Genomic DNA, 13,821 nt, shown 5'->3' with positions numbered 1-13,821 from the left:
AGAGGAGGTGTTGGGTGTTGAGAAAAGAGGATAAGATATCAGCTAATCATCCAGAAAATCAAAGTGAATGGCAAGGGTAGTGTGGTATGCTTGCCTTGTAGCAATAAGGTCCATTTGATGAAGTTTTAAAAATAAAACAAATAGTTGTACAGGTTTTTGCCCAGCTACTTTCAGCTGCATGGATGCGGCACAAAAGTCACTAGAAAGTTGAATTTAACCAGGCTCATGGTTTTGCCGATGAATACAGTGAAGCAAAAGAGGGGCAGGAAAATCAAGGAACAAGGGAGTGATTATAGTTAATCCCCGTGGAATTTAAACTGGGTACCGAGGAGGACTTCAAGGGGATGAGGGATGGTGAAATATTAGTAGTATCAATGTATTGGAGATCTTAATGCAGCTGAAGGATTGCTGGAGTGATAGAGGGAGTGAATTAGAAAGGTAGGAGATGTTAGAATACATGAAATAGAGCAGGGTACAAGAGTAGAGTGAGGGAGTGAGACACCTAGAATTGGTCCATGCACAACCCTGAGAATGAGTGTGTCCTTAAATTGTGTACCCTAGGAGCCTCACTTGCATCACCTGGCTTTTAGTGATGACAGTGTCCAGTGAATGACTGTGCTAGTGAATGGCTAAGATAATTGGCAGAGTGGAATTCAAGGAAATAAGAGACTAGGATATTAGAAGGATCATCTATCTGTATAATGAAAATGCCAGAAATTGGCAGGAGTATTTTTTGGAAAAAATAGCTGTGAGTAGTAGATAAATCATTAAGAAATGAGAAGAAATGGTCTGAGAGCAGTTCACCGTAACAGTGAGGGATAATGGGTGATATAGTCTGGTGACAGGAAATTCAAAGCTGGGGGTTTTAGGGAGCAAGAGGGAGAATAATTTTAAAACAGCAGTGAGGAGCAAAAATGATGCCTACTCCATCTCCAGGTCTAGGGAGATGAAAGAAAAGCAGCCACTACTTGAGAGGGCTTCATTGGAAGCAGTATCCTTGGAGAAACCTAGATTTCCATTAGAGAAAGAATGTAGAGGGAACTTTCTGGGAAGAGGTTGCTCATAGAGGAGATTTTGCTGATAATGGACTGAATTTCAGAAAGCATAGTGGAAGGGTTGGAGGAGTTGGGGAGAAATGAGAAAAGAGGACAAAAGGGATTTACAGAGCCTTATGTGGATTAGGGTGCTAGAAATGAGGGTGACCTCAGAGTCCAGGGTTCTTTTGGCTACTGCTGGCAAACAGGAGTAAAGAGCACAGTAAGATTAGTCCTAGTGAATTCAAGGCAGTGTTGGCAAGGCTATGAGTGTTTGTGGATAAGGAGGAGTGGCTTTCTGGGGCCAATATGAACCTGTTCTGTTTTTGTCAATGAGTTGTATCTTCATTCTACCATCTTGCAGTAGCTCTTTTGAGAATACAAAACAAACAAGTTCAGATTTTGTCTTCCCCTTAATGGACAGGAATATAGATAATATTTTGTAAGTATCACTTTGAGATGTAATTTAACATATTATTATTTGTCCTTTTTAGAATAGACAACATATCGTGGCAAGAAAAACTTTGGAATATTTAGCTCAATATGCAGAAGACGGACAAGTCCTTACAGCTTTAAAGTAAGTAATCCACATCCTGTGGATGTGAAAGGATCTCCTCTGTACATGTTACTCTTGGTCTATAAACTTTGCCAAAATAGTACTGATGGGATCAAGCTGAGTCAATGCCTACAATACCAAGTGGTTTTTTTTCCAGCTTTATTGAGATGTAACTGACAAATGGTGGCATTGTGTAAGTTAAGGTATGTAACCTGGTGATTTAATACACATTCGTATTATGAAATGGTTAGCACGATAAGATTAGTTAATACATCCATCACCTCACAAAATTACACACTGTGTGTGGTGAGAACATTTAAGATTGACTCTCTTAGCAACTTTCAAGTGTATAATACAGTATGGTTAACTACAGTCACCATGCTGTACATTAGATCTTTGGAATGTATTCATCTTATAACTGGAAGTTTATACCCTTTGACCAACATCTCCCCATTTTCTCCACCCACAGGCCCTGGCAAACATCATTCTACTCTATTTCTATGTGTTTGGATTTTCTTTCTTTCTTTTTTTTCTTTTGTTTTTTTTTTCTAGAGATTCCACATATAAGTGAGACAATACAGTTTTTGTCTTTCTCTGTCTGATGTATTTCACTTAGTACAGTGCCTTCAAGGTCCATCTGTGTTGTCACAAAAGGCAGGATTTTCTTCTTTTATTTGGTTGAATAATATTCCTGTTTGTGTGTGTGTACATATACCACATTTTCTTTATTTCTCCACTGATGGACACTTAAGTTGTTTCCATGTCTTGGCTATTGTGAATAATGCTACAGTGAACATGGGGGTGCAGATATCTCTTTAAGATAGTGATTTCCTTTCCTTTGGATATATACCCAGAAGTGGGATTGCTGGATTGTATAGTAGTTTTATTTTTACTTTTTAAGGAACCTCCATGCTGTTTTCCACAGTGGCTGTACCAGTTTGCATTCCCATCAACAATGCACTAGGGCTCCCTTTTCTCTACAGCACTTGTTATGTCTCGTCTTTTTGATAATAGCCATTCTAACAGGTGTGAGGTGATATTTCATTGTGGTTTTGATTTGCATTTCCCTGATGATTAGTAATGTTCAGCATCTTTTCATGTACCTGTTGGCCATTTGGATGTCTTCTTTGGTAAAATATCTATTCAGGGGCTCTGCTCATTTTTTAATAAGATTATTTGTTTTTTGCTGTGGAGTTTTAGGAGTTCCTTATATATTTTGGATATTAACCTCTTATCAGATAAATTGTTTGCAAACATTTTCTCCCATTCCATAGGTTGCCTTTTCATTTTTTTTTTTGATAGTTTCCTTTGCTGTGCAGAAGCTTTTTACTTTGATGTAGCCCCACTTATTCATTTTTGCTTTTGTTGCTTGTGCTTTGGGTGTCATATCCAAAAAATCATTGTCAAGGAGCTTTTTCCCTGTGTTTTCTTCTAGGGCTTTTATGGTTTCAAGTCTTATATTTAAGTCTTTAATCCATTTTGAGTTAGTTTTTCTGAGTAGTGAAAGATAGGGGTCCAATTTCATTCTTTTGTATGTGGATATCCAGTTTTCCCAGTACCACTTATTGAAAAGATTATCTTTCCTCCATTAAATATTCTTGTCTCCCTTGTCAAATATTAGTTGACAGTATATATATGGGTTTATCTCTGGGCTCTCTATTCTATTCTATTGGTCTACGTGACTATTTTTATGCCAATACCATGCTGTTTTGATTACTATAACTTTGTAGTATAGTTTGAAAACAAGAAATGTGATGGCTCTAGCTTTGTTCTTCTTTTTCAAGCTTGCTTTTGTTGTTCAGGGTCTTTTGTGGTTCCATTTGAATTTTAGGATTTTTTTTTCTATTTATGTGAAAAATGCTATTGGAAATTTGGTAGGGATGCTTAAGGTAAAAAAAGATATCAGTTGAAACTGATCTTTCCCTTTCTCTGTTTCTATGAAGGAAAATGGTTTATCAAAAGGGAACTTTTACATACAATAGTGAGAGGAGGGTGAGGTTAGGACATGGTAACTCCTAATGATGTAACTGAGAATATGCCAGTGGGAAAAATAAACCAGAAGGGTTCTATAGTGATTCTCCCATTGGTCAACTATACTTGAGGCCACACTTCTGAAGGGAAATGGAGTCACAGATATAAAAGTATCAGAAGGAGTCTTGAGATACATGCGTTTAGTCAGATAAATATCTAAAATTATTCTGGATGATTGATGGTGTTTTTTCTTTTTAAAGATTTTTAGGATTTGAAACTTTACACACTACCTTATTTTGTCAGTTTGTCATCATGCCGCCAGATCCCTTCAAAAAATATTCATCCAAGTTTATGTGGAACCCAAAGGCCAGTTCCAGGTTCCTTTATAGAAAGAAAAATATAAAAGACTTGTACACTATATCTGATGTTCTGGCAGGTGATTTGGGGCAATTATATAAACTGTGGAACTATTTAAGAATTTGTCATAAGCAACACTTTCGTTTTAAAATTATTTAATTAAATTACTCTTCCAAAATTACAAAGTTGGTATGTTTTCATTGCAACCGTTAAGACATACAAAGACCTATAAATAAAATAATCTCCTTTTTTACCTCTCTTTTCTCACTTCTGCCTCCTGGGCTAATCAAGATTAATAACTTGGTATATATTCTTTCACATATTTCTTCCTAAGCATCACTTTTTATATTACTTTATCATACAGGTGTTTGTTTCGTCTTGTTGTTCCATCAGTTTCTCAAATGCCAGAATCTGAAAACAAGTAAGTTATAATTCAACAGAAATGATGTATTCACCATTAGAAAAAATATAACAACTTTCACTAGAAACCTTGTATTGAGAGATGTATAGTATACTGGGTAAGGTCAATATAGGCTCTGGGGCCAGTCTTCCTGGGTTCATATTTTGGCTCTGCCACTTATTAGGTATGTAACCTGGGCTTCTGTTTCCCGATCTGTAAAATGGGTAAATAATAGTACCTACCTTATGAGGTTGCTGTGATGACCTGATGAATAAATACATGTAAAACACTTAGAATAGTGCCAGGCATTTACCACGCCCTCAGTAATGTTCGTTATGATTTCATTATGATATTGTGTCTGTTTCCCCCTTTCTTAACAGGAGACTTAAATATAGACATAGCTCTTAGCTCTTACTTTCCCACAGAAACATAAATAACCTGGTTGGCTTGTTGATTCTGATTCTATATCAGCTCAGCTGGGTGTATTCAAATATCTTTCTGCTCACAGTTTCTATGGCATGAGATATAAAGAACTTAACAATTCATGGAAGAATTGGGTCACCCATATTTCATTCACAAAATTCACTGACTCCTAATGATTTAAAAGAAAACTCTATTCAAGGTCTTGACTAGGGATAACTTTCAGAGAAATACCACCTATCTCTGTTTTCTCTACTTGGACAAAAACTCTGTAATAGTGTATCACTACTTCATTTTTGCTTTGTATATTTGTACCTGGAGGCAATATATTTTTTCAGCTAAATTCTTTGGGAACTATCTATGACTGAGATAATATTAGATTGATGACATAACTTTTTTCATAATACAAATTTTACCCAAACATATATGGTAAGTTTTGCCCCTTCTTTACAGGCTCTATGAATCCATTTGAAGGGCACTCAAGCTAACTTAAAAAAAAAAAAACAACCATATTGAGATAATTGAAAATTTGAGTAATGACCAAATATTTGATATTAAGAAATTATTAACTTTTAGGCATATAATGGTAGTATAGTTATGTTTTTAAAAGGATCCTTATATCTTATAGACACATCCTAAAATATTTATGGATGAAATGATGTGATGTCTGGAATTTGCTTCTACAATAAATGCTGGAGAGGGTGTGGAGAAAAGGGAACTCTCTTGCACTGTTGGTGGGAATGTAAATTGATACAGCCACTATGGAGAACAGTATGGAGGTTCCTTGAAAGACTAAGAATAGAATTACCCTATGACCCAGCAATCCCACTACTGGGCATGTACCCAGCGAAAAACATAATTCAAAAAGACACATGCACCCCAATGTTCATTGCAGCACTATTTACAATAGCCAGGTCATGGAAGCAACCTAGATGCCCATCAACAGATAATGGATAGAGAAGATGTGGCACATATATACAATGGAATATTACTCAGCCATAAAAAGAAACGAAATGGAGTTATTTGTAGTGAGGTGGATGGACCTAGAGTCTGTCATACAGAGTGAAGTAAGTCAGAAAGAGAAAAACAAATACTGTATACTAACACACATATATGGAATAAAAAAAAAAAAGTTCTGAAGAACCTAGGGGCAAGACGGGAATAAAGACACAGACCTACTAGAGAATGGACTTGAGGATACGGAGAGGGGGAAGGGTAAGCTGGGACAAAGAGAGAGAGTGGCATGGACATATATACACTACAAAACGTAAAATAGATAGCTAGTGGGAAGCAGCCGCATAGCACAGGGAGATCAGCTCAGTGCTTTGTGACCACCTAGAGGGGTGAGATAGGGAGGGTGGGAGGGAGGGAGACGCAAGAGGGAAGAGATATGGGGACATATGTATATGTATAACTGATTCACTTTGTTATAAAGCAGAAACTAACACACCATTGTAAAGCAATTATACTCCAATAAAGATGTTAAAAAATAATAATAATATGGGAGAAGAGGGGGTAGGTGGAGGTATCATTAAAATAAGATTGATGATGAGTTAATAATTATTGAAGCTGGGCCATGGATACATGGGGATTCATTCATCTGTTAAATATAAGCATCTTTGAAATTTTCAACAATAAAAAGTTAACAAATAAACTCAGAGACTAAATCTTGATAGCTAATAGATTGTAAGAGCTCCTCAAAGGCTAGGACTATTTGTATTTATCTTTGTATCTCTGGAACCTAGGACAGTATCTAGCACATAATAGCCACTCAGTTTATTTAAATGGCTGAATATCAGTTCTTTACAAGAAGATCTTATATTGGATTTAAAAGGTGCTTCATATTCCATGTAATTGTGATGCACAGTCAAATCCCACTCATTAAAACTAATTTAAAGATGGGGAAAAGGAAAGGGATCTTGTTCAAATTAATGACAAACTTTAATTACAGAATATTTTGTAAATATACCTTTATTGTTCTCAAGTAAATATAGTAATAAAGAACATCTACTAGCAGTGTTTTCAAGTAGAGGTCAGGACCTGATTTAACAAATAGATTAGACTAACTTATAAAAGAAAAAAAAAAGCCTAATTCAATGGGAAGAGTCAGAGAACTGAGTTCTAGTTTCAGCTGTTTCACTAACTTCTGATTTACCTTAGACAATAACAACTTATTTAACTTCTCTAAGCTTTATTTTCTTCACCTATTAAATAAAAGAAGGTGAACTGGAAAATTTCTAAAGTTCTGTCCTCTTCTAAAAATCCTATGGTTTTCAATTACAGTATCTACCCAAGTATTAACAATTTGTGTGCTACAATTTTTGAAAGCAGTTTGTCTCTTAAATAGACTATACATCCCTTTCCATGTCCTCATTCTTATTTGTACTATTTATTTGCATTAATGGACCCTCCCTAGATTATTTTATATAGTCACTGAATTAAATAGTGAAGTCAACTTTAGCTCAGCTGAAATTCGGATTAATAAAATTTACTGTTAGAAGTTACTTTATATAAAGCAGATGTCTAATGTTTATCCCTGAGAAAGCTGCTACTTTTCCTGAAGCACAGTCTGTATTGTATAATACTAGACATTCTCCTGATAAGGCCAGTCTTATAGTGTGTTCTACCCTACTTACTATAAGCTTCCTTAGTTGAGTTTGCCGATACTTCCATATTCAATCCTTTGTTTAAGCATAATGGGATGTTTTTCTCTGTTAAAATTTATGTTCCCCCTAAAGAAGCCTAACAAAGGGTCAAGAGACCTAGGTAGTAGTAGTCTTGACATTGTCATTGCATGACCTTAGACAGATCATCCCGCATTTCCAGATCTGTTTCCTCATCTGTAAAATGAAGGGTATGGATAAGTGGTTTTTAAACTATATTCCTTAGAAACCTGGAAATTCTGTGGCACTGCCTCAGGGACTTCCAGGAAGCTGAGGCTCTAGGCCTCCACCTACCACTGGTTCAACCAGAGCAGGTACACTTTTGTCTCTTCTTGTATATTAGACTTTTATAACATTTTATTTGAAACACAGGTTCCAGTTCCCCCTCTTCAAAAAAAAACCAAAGCTAGAAAATCACAGAGATCACTACCTGCTCTCAAATTCTATGACCCTGTGATATAAAACCTTATCAGTCATTGAAATCCTTTGCTTGAGAGTAGGTGTAGCAGGGGAAGAGAGAAAAAAATATGAGGACATTGGAGATGAGGAACAGTATCCTATAATGAGGAAAAACAGTGTTGAAATGATAGGTTGGAGCCTTGAACAACAAACTTCACAATTTTACATTTTCCTTGAGCAGCTCTCAGGCACAAATAGAGTCTCTTTTTGATACTTTTCTGTAGTAAAGCTTTGGAACAGTATGAAAATACTCTTTTCTTTATTTTTTAGAAAGAAAGAAATAGATAGACTTTTGACTTGCTTCAGTACAGGTAAATATCTCCTTGGTTATTTTCACTCCTTCATTTTGCCTCTATCCTCTATTAAATTCTCCAAGTACATTGAGCACACTGACTCGGGCTTCGTGTTTGAGTTAATAAGCTTCATGCTTTTACTAACATTTGTCACAGCAGTATACCTGTTTATTTATTCACAAGCAGAGCAAAGTTTGTCATCATTAACATTCATCTCCAAATGTGATTTCACCTGTTTTTATTCCAGTTTTTTAAAAGACATTTCCCTTCCTTCCTTCCTCCCTTCCTCCCTCCCTCCCTCCCTTCCTTCCTTCCTCCCTTCCTCCCTTCCTTCCTTCTTTCCTTCCTTCCTTTGTTCCTCCCTCCCTCCCTCCCTCCCTCTCTCTCTCCCTCCCTCCCTCCTCCCTCCCTCCCTCCCTTCCATGTCTATTGCCACTTGGTCCTAACCTAGAAATTGAACAGGTGAAAAAGGGTCAAGACAAATAAAAATATTCTGAGCCCTGCTAATTTTCATGTTCTCTGAATCAAATTCAGGTTGTTTACTCTGTTATTTTGAAGCTGTCCATCTGTCTATCCAAGTCTGTGTCATCTCCTCTATCTACTAATTCCTCCCTGTCCACTTCATTCAGCTAACTTCCTAACTACATTGCATTCCTTTTTCCAACTCCATGCTTTCTTTCTTGGTGTCCCTTTTGCCTAATAGGTCTTCCAATTTCTACTGCCCATGTACCTATTTCCTTATGTCTAAAACACACCAAAAGCTCCATATCTTAGAAATTCTATTCCCTTTATTGCAGTAGTTCAATTTTATACCTCAAATACCTGTCAACAGGGTGTAAATGTAGCAAAGTGGTTTAGAAACCACAGCTTTTCAAAAGAGAAAAAGTTTTCTGTTGGCATTCTTATCTCTCAGAAGGGCACATGAGTATGTAATAAATGCTTTCTGATGATGACGGCACATTCTGGTTCCATACTGTGCTTGCTGTAGGAGCTCAGTGAATATTATGCCAACCTATCAATACTCTTCCAATCCTCAGTCTCCTTTTCAGTGTTTTAAATGATTATTCCTCTTCTTTGTTTCCTTACACGTAAATCATATCTTTCTACCTCAGGTGGTGAATGATTGCTCTAATTAAACTTATAAATCTCTCCAAAGATGTGTTTGTTCCCCAGAGTTTGAGTTAACAGTTCCTTGGAGCTTGGTAATGCTTTTTGTCATTTAAATTACTTTTGGTATGCACCCATGCACACACATAAAAAAAGAACTTTCTAAATTCAAGCTCATGTTTGACTGTTTTTAAAGCAGGATTAACAACTTTGCTAGAGTATAAAGTAAAAGACCTCAATATCATATTTTCCTGTTTGACGCAGCACTCCCGAAACTTGTTCAGTATTTTGATGGAGAAGCCTCGACTTCAGGCTTAATGATTAATGAAGCTCAATGGTTTCGAAAAATAGGTAAAAGGAAATTCTGTGGCTATGGGAAACATTGTGGGGTGGTAGAATCAGACAGATGTGGATTCAAATTCTGGATCTTCCATTTGTAGCTATGGGTACAAGGATAACTTGCTTAATCTCAGTTTCACTATTTATAAAAATGGGGACAATTATACATACTTCACAGGGTTATTATGGGTTTTAAAAGAAGCAGTGTATGTACCTGGGGCATACTATGTACTCACTAAATATTAGTTTTCTTCCTTTTCCATAGAAATGGATCTAAGAATAAAATGATGAATTAGAACTATAGGTCCCCAAGGTTATGCTCCTAAACTTGGTCTAGAATGCCCAATTTGTCTCTAAATGTGATTTATGAAAAATAAACTACATGCAACAATATGAATGAATCTCACAAAAATAATGTTGAGCAAAAGAAGGCAGATGTTGAGTATATATACTGCATGGTTCCATTTATATATAGTAAAAGACAAAAACAAAAACAAACAGGCAAAACTAATTGGCGCTGTTAGAACTTAGGATAGTGATTACTCTTGAAGGGAGTCGTACTTGAAGAGGATACATGAGAGTGCTTCTGGGTTTCTGGTAATGATCAAGATCTTCCTTGATCTGGGTTGGTTACATGGATATATACGCTTTGTGAAAATTCGTCAAGCTGTACAATTATGAGTTGTGTAATTTACTTTATGTAGGTTCTATTTCAATAAAAATGTTTACGAAATTGTGGAGGTAGCTACTACAGTGATAAGTAAGCAAGAGCAATTAAGCATCAATGTCACAAAGTAAACTGGTTCTATATGGACCTCTTTCTGCTTTACGGGGTTTACTGGGGCTCTAATCTAGGAGAAAAGGCAATAAATACAGCAATCTGGCTTCTGGGAAACATGCAAATAATGGAAAATAACAAACATTTAAACTATAGAAAGGTTTAATGACTCTGACCTTTTGGAAGTTTGAAAAGTTATTTTCTAGTACTTGTTTTACTGAATTTTAATTTTGATTTTCCAAGGTAAAGATCATACTGAATGTTGCCTAATGGGGGCTCCACCAACTGAAGCTGGTGAACTCCTCAGTGTGATCCTCATTTTTTTAGATGGATTTGTGCCAACTAAGAATTTATCGTATGTCCCCAATTTAAAAAAATCCAACACTATCTCCATTGGCCATTGTCCTAGAATTAAAGATTGGAAGTGATAGAAGTCTCTAAATTTACCTGGAAAAAATTTCTCTAAAAACCTAAAGTTAGCTTTTTTTAACCCCTGAGAAACCCCTCATTAGTGTGTTAATATTAAAGATGTAGGTAGTGGAGATTATACTGGTACAGATTAAACAGTAAATTTTCATAATTATGTTATTTCATGTTAACTTTCAGCTTGGAACTTGGCTGTGCAATGTATCAATGACCCAGTGACAATGAGAGACTTTTTCATGATTTCTTATAAGGTAAGTCTCTTCCAACAAGTATCTCACATATGGATCACAACAAGGATATGACCACTATGGGTATAGTCAATGACTAAGTATAGAGTGAGATTGGCTTTTAATCTAGGAACTTTTAATATATGTTTAAGCAGGAATGACCTAAGGAGAATTTGATCCCTATAGGGTATAATATGAGAACATGAGGCAGGTCTCCCCATACCAAAATATCACAAACAACCATCATGGAGCCTAAAGTTCTACCATAAGAGACTTATTCCTTTATCTTTGAAGGAATTTCAGTCTCTCAGAACCTATATCAAAATATAACTGTCTTTAGGAGGGAATACTCTAAGAAGTTGTCAATTACCAAAACATTAGGAAGTGTTATGGGTATAAGTCTATAGGAATATTGAATAGGTATCTGGGGACAACAGGAGGTTAAAAGGATGCTAAGAAGCCTGGACCTACTTTATAATTTTTCCGAGAGCAGGTTTTGTATGTAAGGATTTGTGAGCTTGTTTTGCAATTATAAGCCTTTTAAAATAGTTGTTATCCTCCAAGGTAGAGGTTAAATGCCAGAAAGGGGATCAAGTATTGATTAGAGGATGAAAGGAGAGGTGGCAAAGAATATCCCTCATACACATTGAGGAGTATGCAGTCTGATATGTTGAGATAGATTAAATGTTTTAGAACTGGAAAGAGCTGTAGAGATAATCTAGCACAACTCACTCATTTTATATACGAGTCACCTGAGATGTACAGAGATTGGGTGTCTTGAAATGCTATTAGTTAAATGATGGTGATGATTATGATCACTAAATATTTGGGGAGATTAAGAAATAATGTTTGAAAGTTTAGGTATAATTGCCATTTTTAATTAGGTGAAATAAATCAGCTTTAGTTTTGACATTCATGATAGCACTAGTCGGATTCCATGTTAGAATCAAGTAGCCTAGAATTTTACTGTACTACAAAGCTGGGAGGTTTGTGGGGTTTTTTGAGGTTAATTTGTGCTTTTATTTGCTAGTATAACTTAACTACAGTGGCCTGCAAGCTCTTTTGATCTAAAAAATACCTTTTACATCACAGTCCAACAAACACACACACATATATAATATGCATACATATATAAGCGAAACAAAAGTTTTGCCAAAAATGTCTACCCTGAGTGTTAACTCTCTTTTTTTTTGAGACTTTTTTTTAAAGCAGTTTTAGGTTTACAACAAAATTGACAGGAAGGTACAGAAATTCCCCCATATACCCCCTCCCGACACATGCATAGCCATTATCAACAGAGTGGTACCTTTTCTTTTTTAAACCAAGGACAAACTGCATTGACACATCATAAAACCAAAGTCCACAGTTCACCTTAGGGTTCACTTTATTGAAGTGAGTAGTGTTGCACGTTCTATGGGTTTGGACAAAAGTATAATGACATATATCCATCATTATAATGTCATAAAAGTATTTCACTGCTCAATAAAAACTTCTGTACTCTGTGTATTCAGCTCCCCTCTCCCCACCAAACTCCTGGCAACCATTGATCTTTTTATTGTCTCCATAGTTTTGCCTTTTCCAGAATGGCATATAGTTGGAATCTATTTTTTTTCCCTTGAATAAAGAGATTCAAAGTCTTTATGTCTATAAGACCACTTATGGCCCACTCATGTGTGGACCTCACTGGCTCTAGGTGGCAAACTTCCCCACTAAATACTGTAGCTTTTCTTCCAATATTGAGACCTGTCCCGCTGGTCTTACCCAGAAGCCATGTGGAGCTACAGGGGGACATGTGTTGGGTATTTGTTCATAGGAAGGCCGCAAGTTTGTGCCCCTTGTCGCAATGAACTCAGATTTCTGTTGGGTGTGTTGAAAACAGAGGAGCCATTTCTTCAGGCCCCCTGCTCTGAGCACACCCCATGGGAGTTTTTTCTAAAGCTGGAGGACAAGGTTTAATGATGAGGTTATGCCTAATGCCTGTCAAGATTTGACATTGTCTCTTTCAACCATGAACAATACAGGTACTAATTTCAGCTCTATTCAATGCAAAGGGGAAATCTATTTGCCAGGGGGAAAATCACTTAGAAATTACAACATAAACCAAGAAGTAAATCACTAGATAGAAATACAGGGCCAAATGACAGTACTTGTCACTGGGAAAGATAGGAAAATTGTGAAGAAATGAAGCTTTTTAATCTCTAGAAAGGTGCTAAAAAAACAATAGAAAGTAATAGAAAATTAAAACCGTAAATCAGTGTTATAGTCTATATCATTTTTAAGGTGAGATGTGCTTTTCCAGCTGAATTTTGTCATTCAGGCAGGATTTTGCTGATTTTCATTCTGATTGTTTGTGTTCACCTGGCAGAATTCTCACTATTCATTGATGTTCTGGTTATTTCTTATCAGCTGTCCCAGTTTTGTCCTTCTGATCAAGCAATTCTGATTGCACAGAAAACATGTTTACTTGTGGCATCTGCAGTTGATCTAGGACAAGGGAGAAAAGCTTCAACAGCTTCCGAACAGGTAATGTGCAACCTTCAAGGAAAACACAAGCATTCAGTGTGCTGTTTGGTATGTTTGCTTTCCCTGATGCAGTTGTTTTTGATTCTCTTTAAAGAATCCTTTCCTCCATTCTAGCAACATCTTGATTTCAAAGATTTGTAATGGCTGCTTCCTTCCTAAGGAAAGGTCACATTTGGCTTGGCCTCTTCTTTTAAAATGCCCTTTGCCATGGACCATTTTTTCTGAATCTGTTTTGAAATATTCTTTATCTTCATCATCTCCCTGTGAT

The 13,821-nt window shown here is 36.3% G+C and overlaps 1 protein-coding gene and 1 non-coding gene across 2 annotated transcripts in view; one reads left to right on the top strand and one right to left on the bottom strand.

The window, feature by feature from the left end:
- The window catches only part of TEX11 (testis expressed 11), a 375,812-nt gene that overhangs the window by 289,695 nt on the left and 72,296 nt on the right, over window positions 1-13,821 (top strand). Inside the window, exons 19-24 of the mRNA XM_068533357.1 lie at window positions 1,529-1,611; window positions 4,283-4,339; window positions 8,131-8,171; window positions 9,525-9,611; window positions 10,984-11,054; window positions 13,437-13,558. Coding sequence (XP_068389458.1) covers window positions 1,529-1,611; window positions 4,283-4,339; window positions 8,131-8,171; window positions 9,525-9,611; window positions 10,984-11,054; window positions 13,437-13,558 — 461 coding nt within the window. The remainder of the gene's footprint in view (window positions 1-1,528; window positions 1,612-4,282; window positions 4,340-8,130; window positions 8,172-9,524; window positions 9,612-10,983; window positions 11,055-13,436; window positions 13,559-13,821) is intronic.
- LOC137757534 (small nucleolar RNA SNORA11) lies at window positions 12,821-12,949 on the bottom strand. Its single transcript, XR_011072377.1, has one exon. It is a non-coding gene; the product is annotated as a small nucleolar RNA SNORA11 (small nucleolar RNA).

The sequence above is a fragment of the Eschrichtius robustus genome, chromosome X (assembly GCF_028021215.1).
Source record: "Eschrichtius robustus isolate mEscRob2 chromosome X, mEscRob2.pri, whole genome shotgun sequence".
NCBI classification, from domain to species: domain Eukaryota; kingdom Metazoa; phylum Chordata; class Mammalia; order Artiodactyla; family Eschrichtiidae; genus Eschrichtius; species Eschrichtius robustus.
The sequence above is the reverse complement of the archived record's forward strand: the minus strand, read 5'-3'. Positions and strand labels throughout refer to the sequence as shown.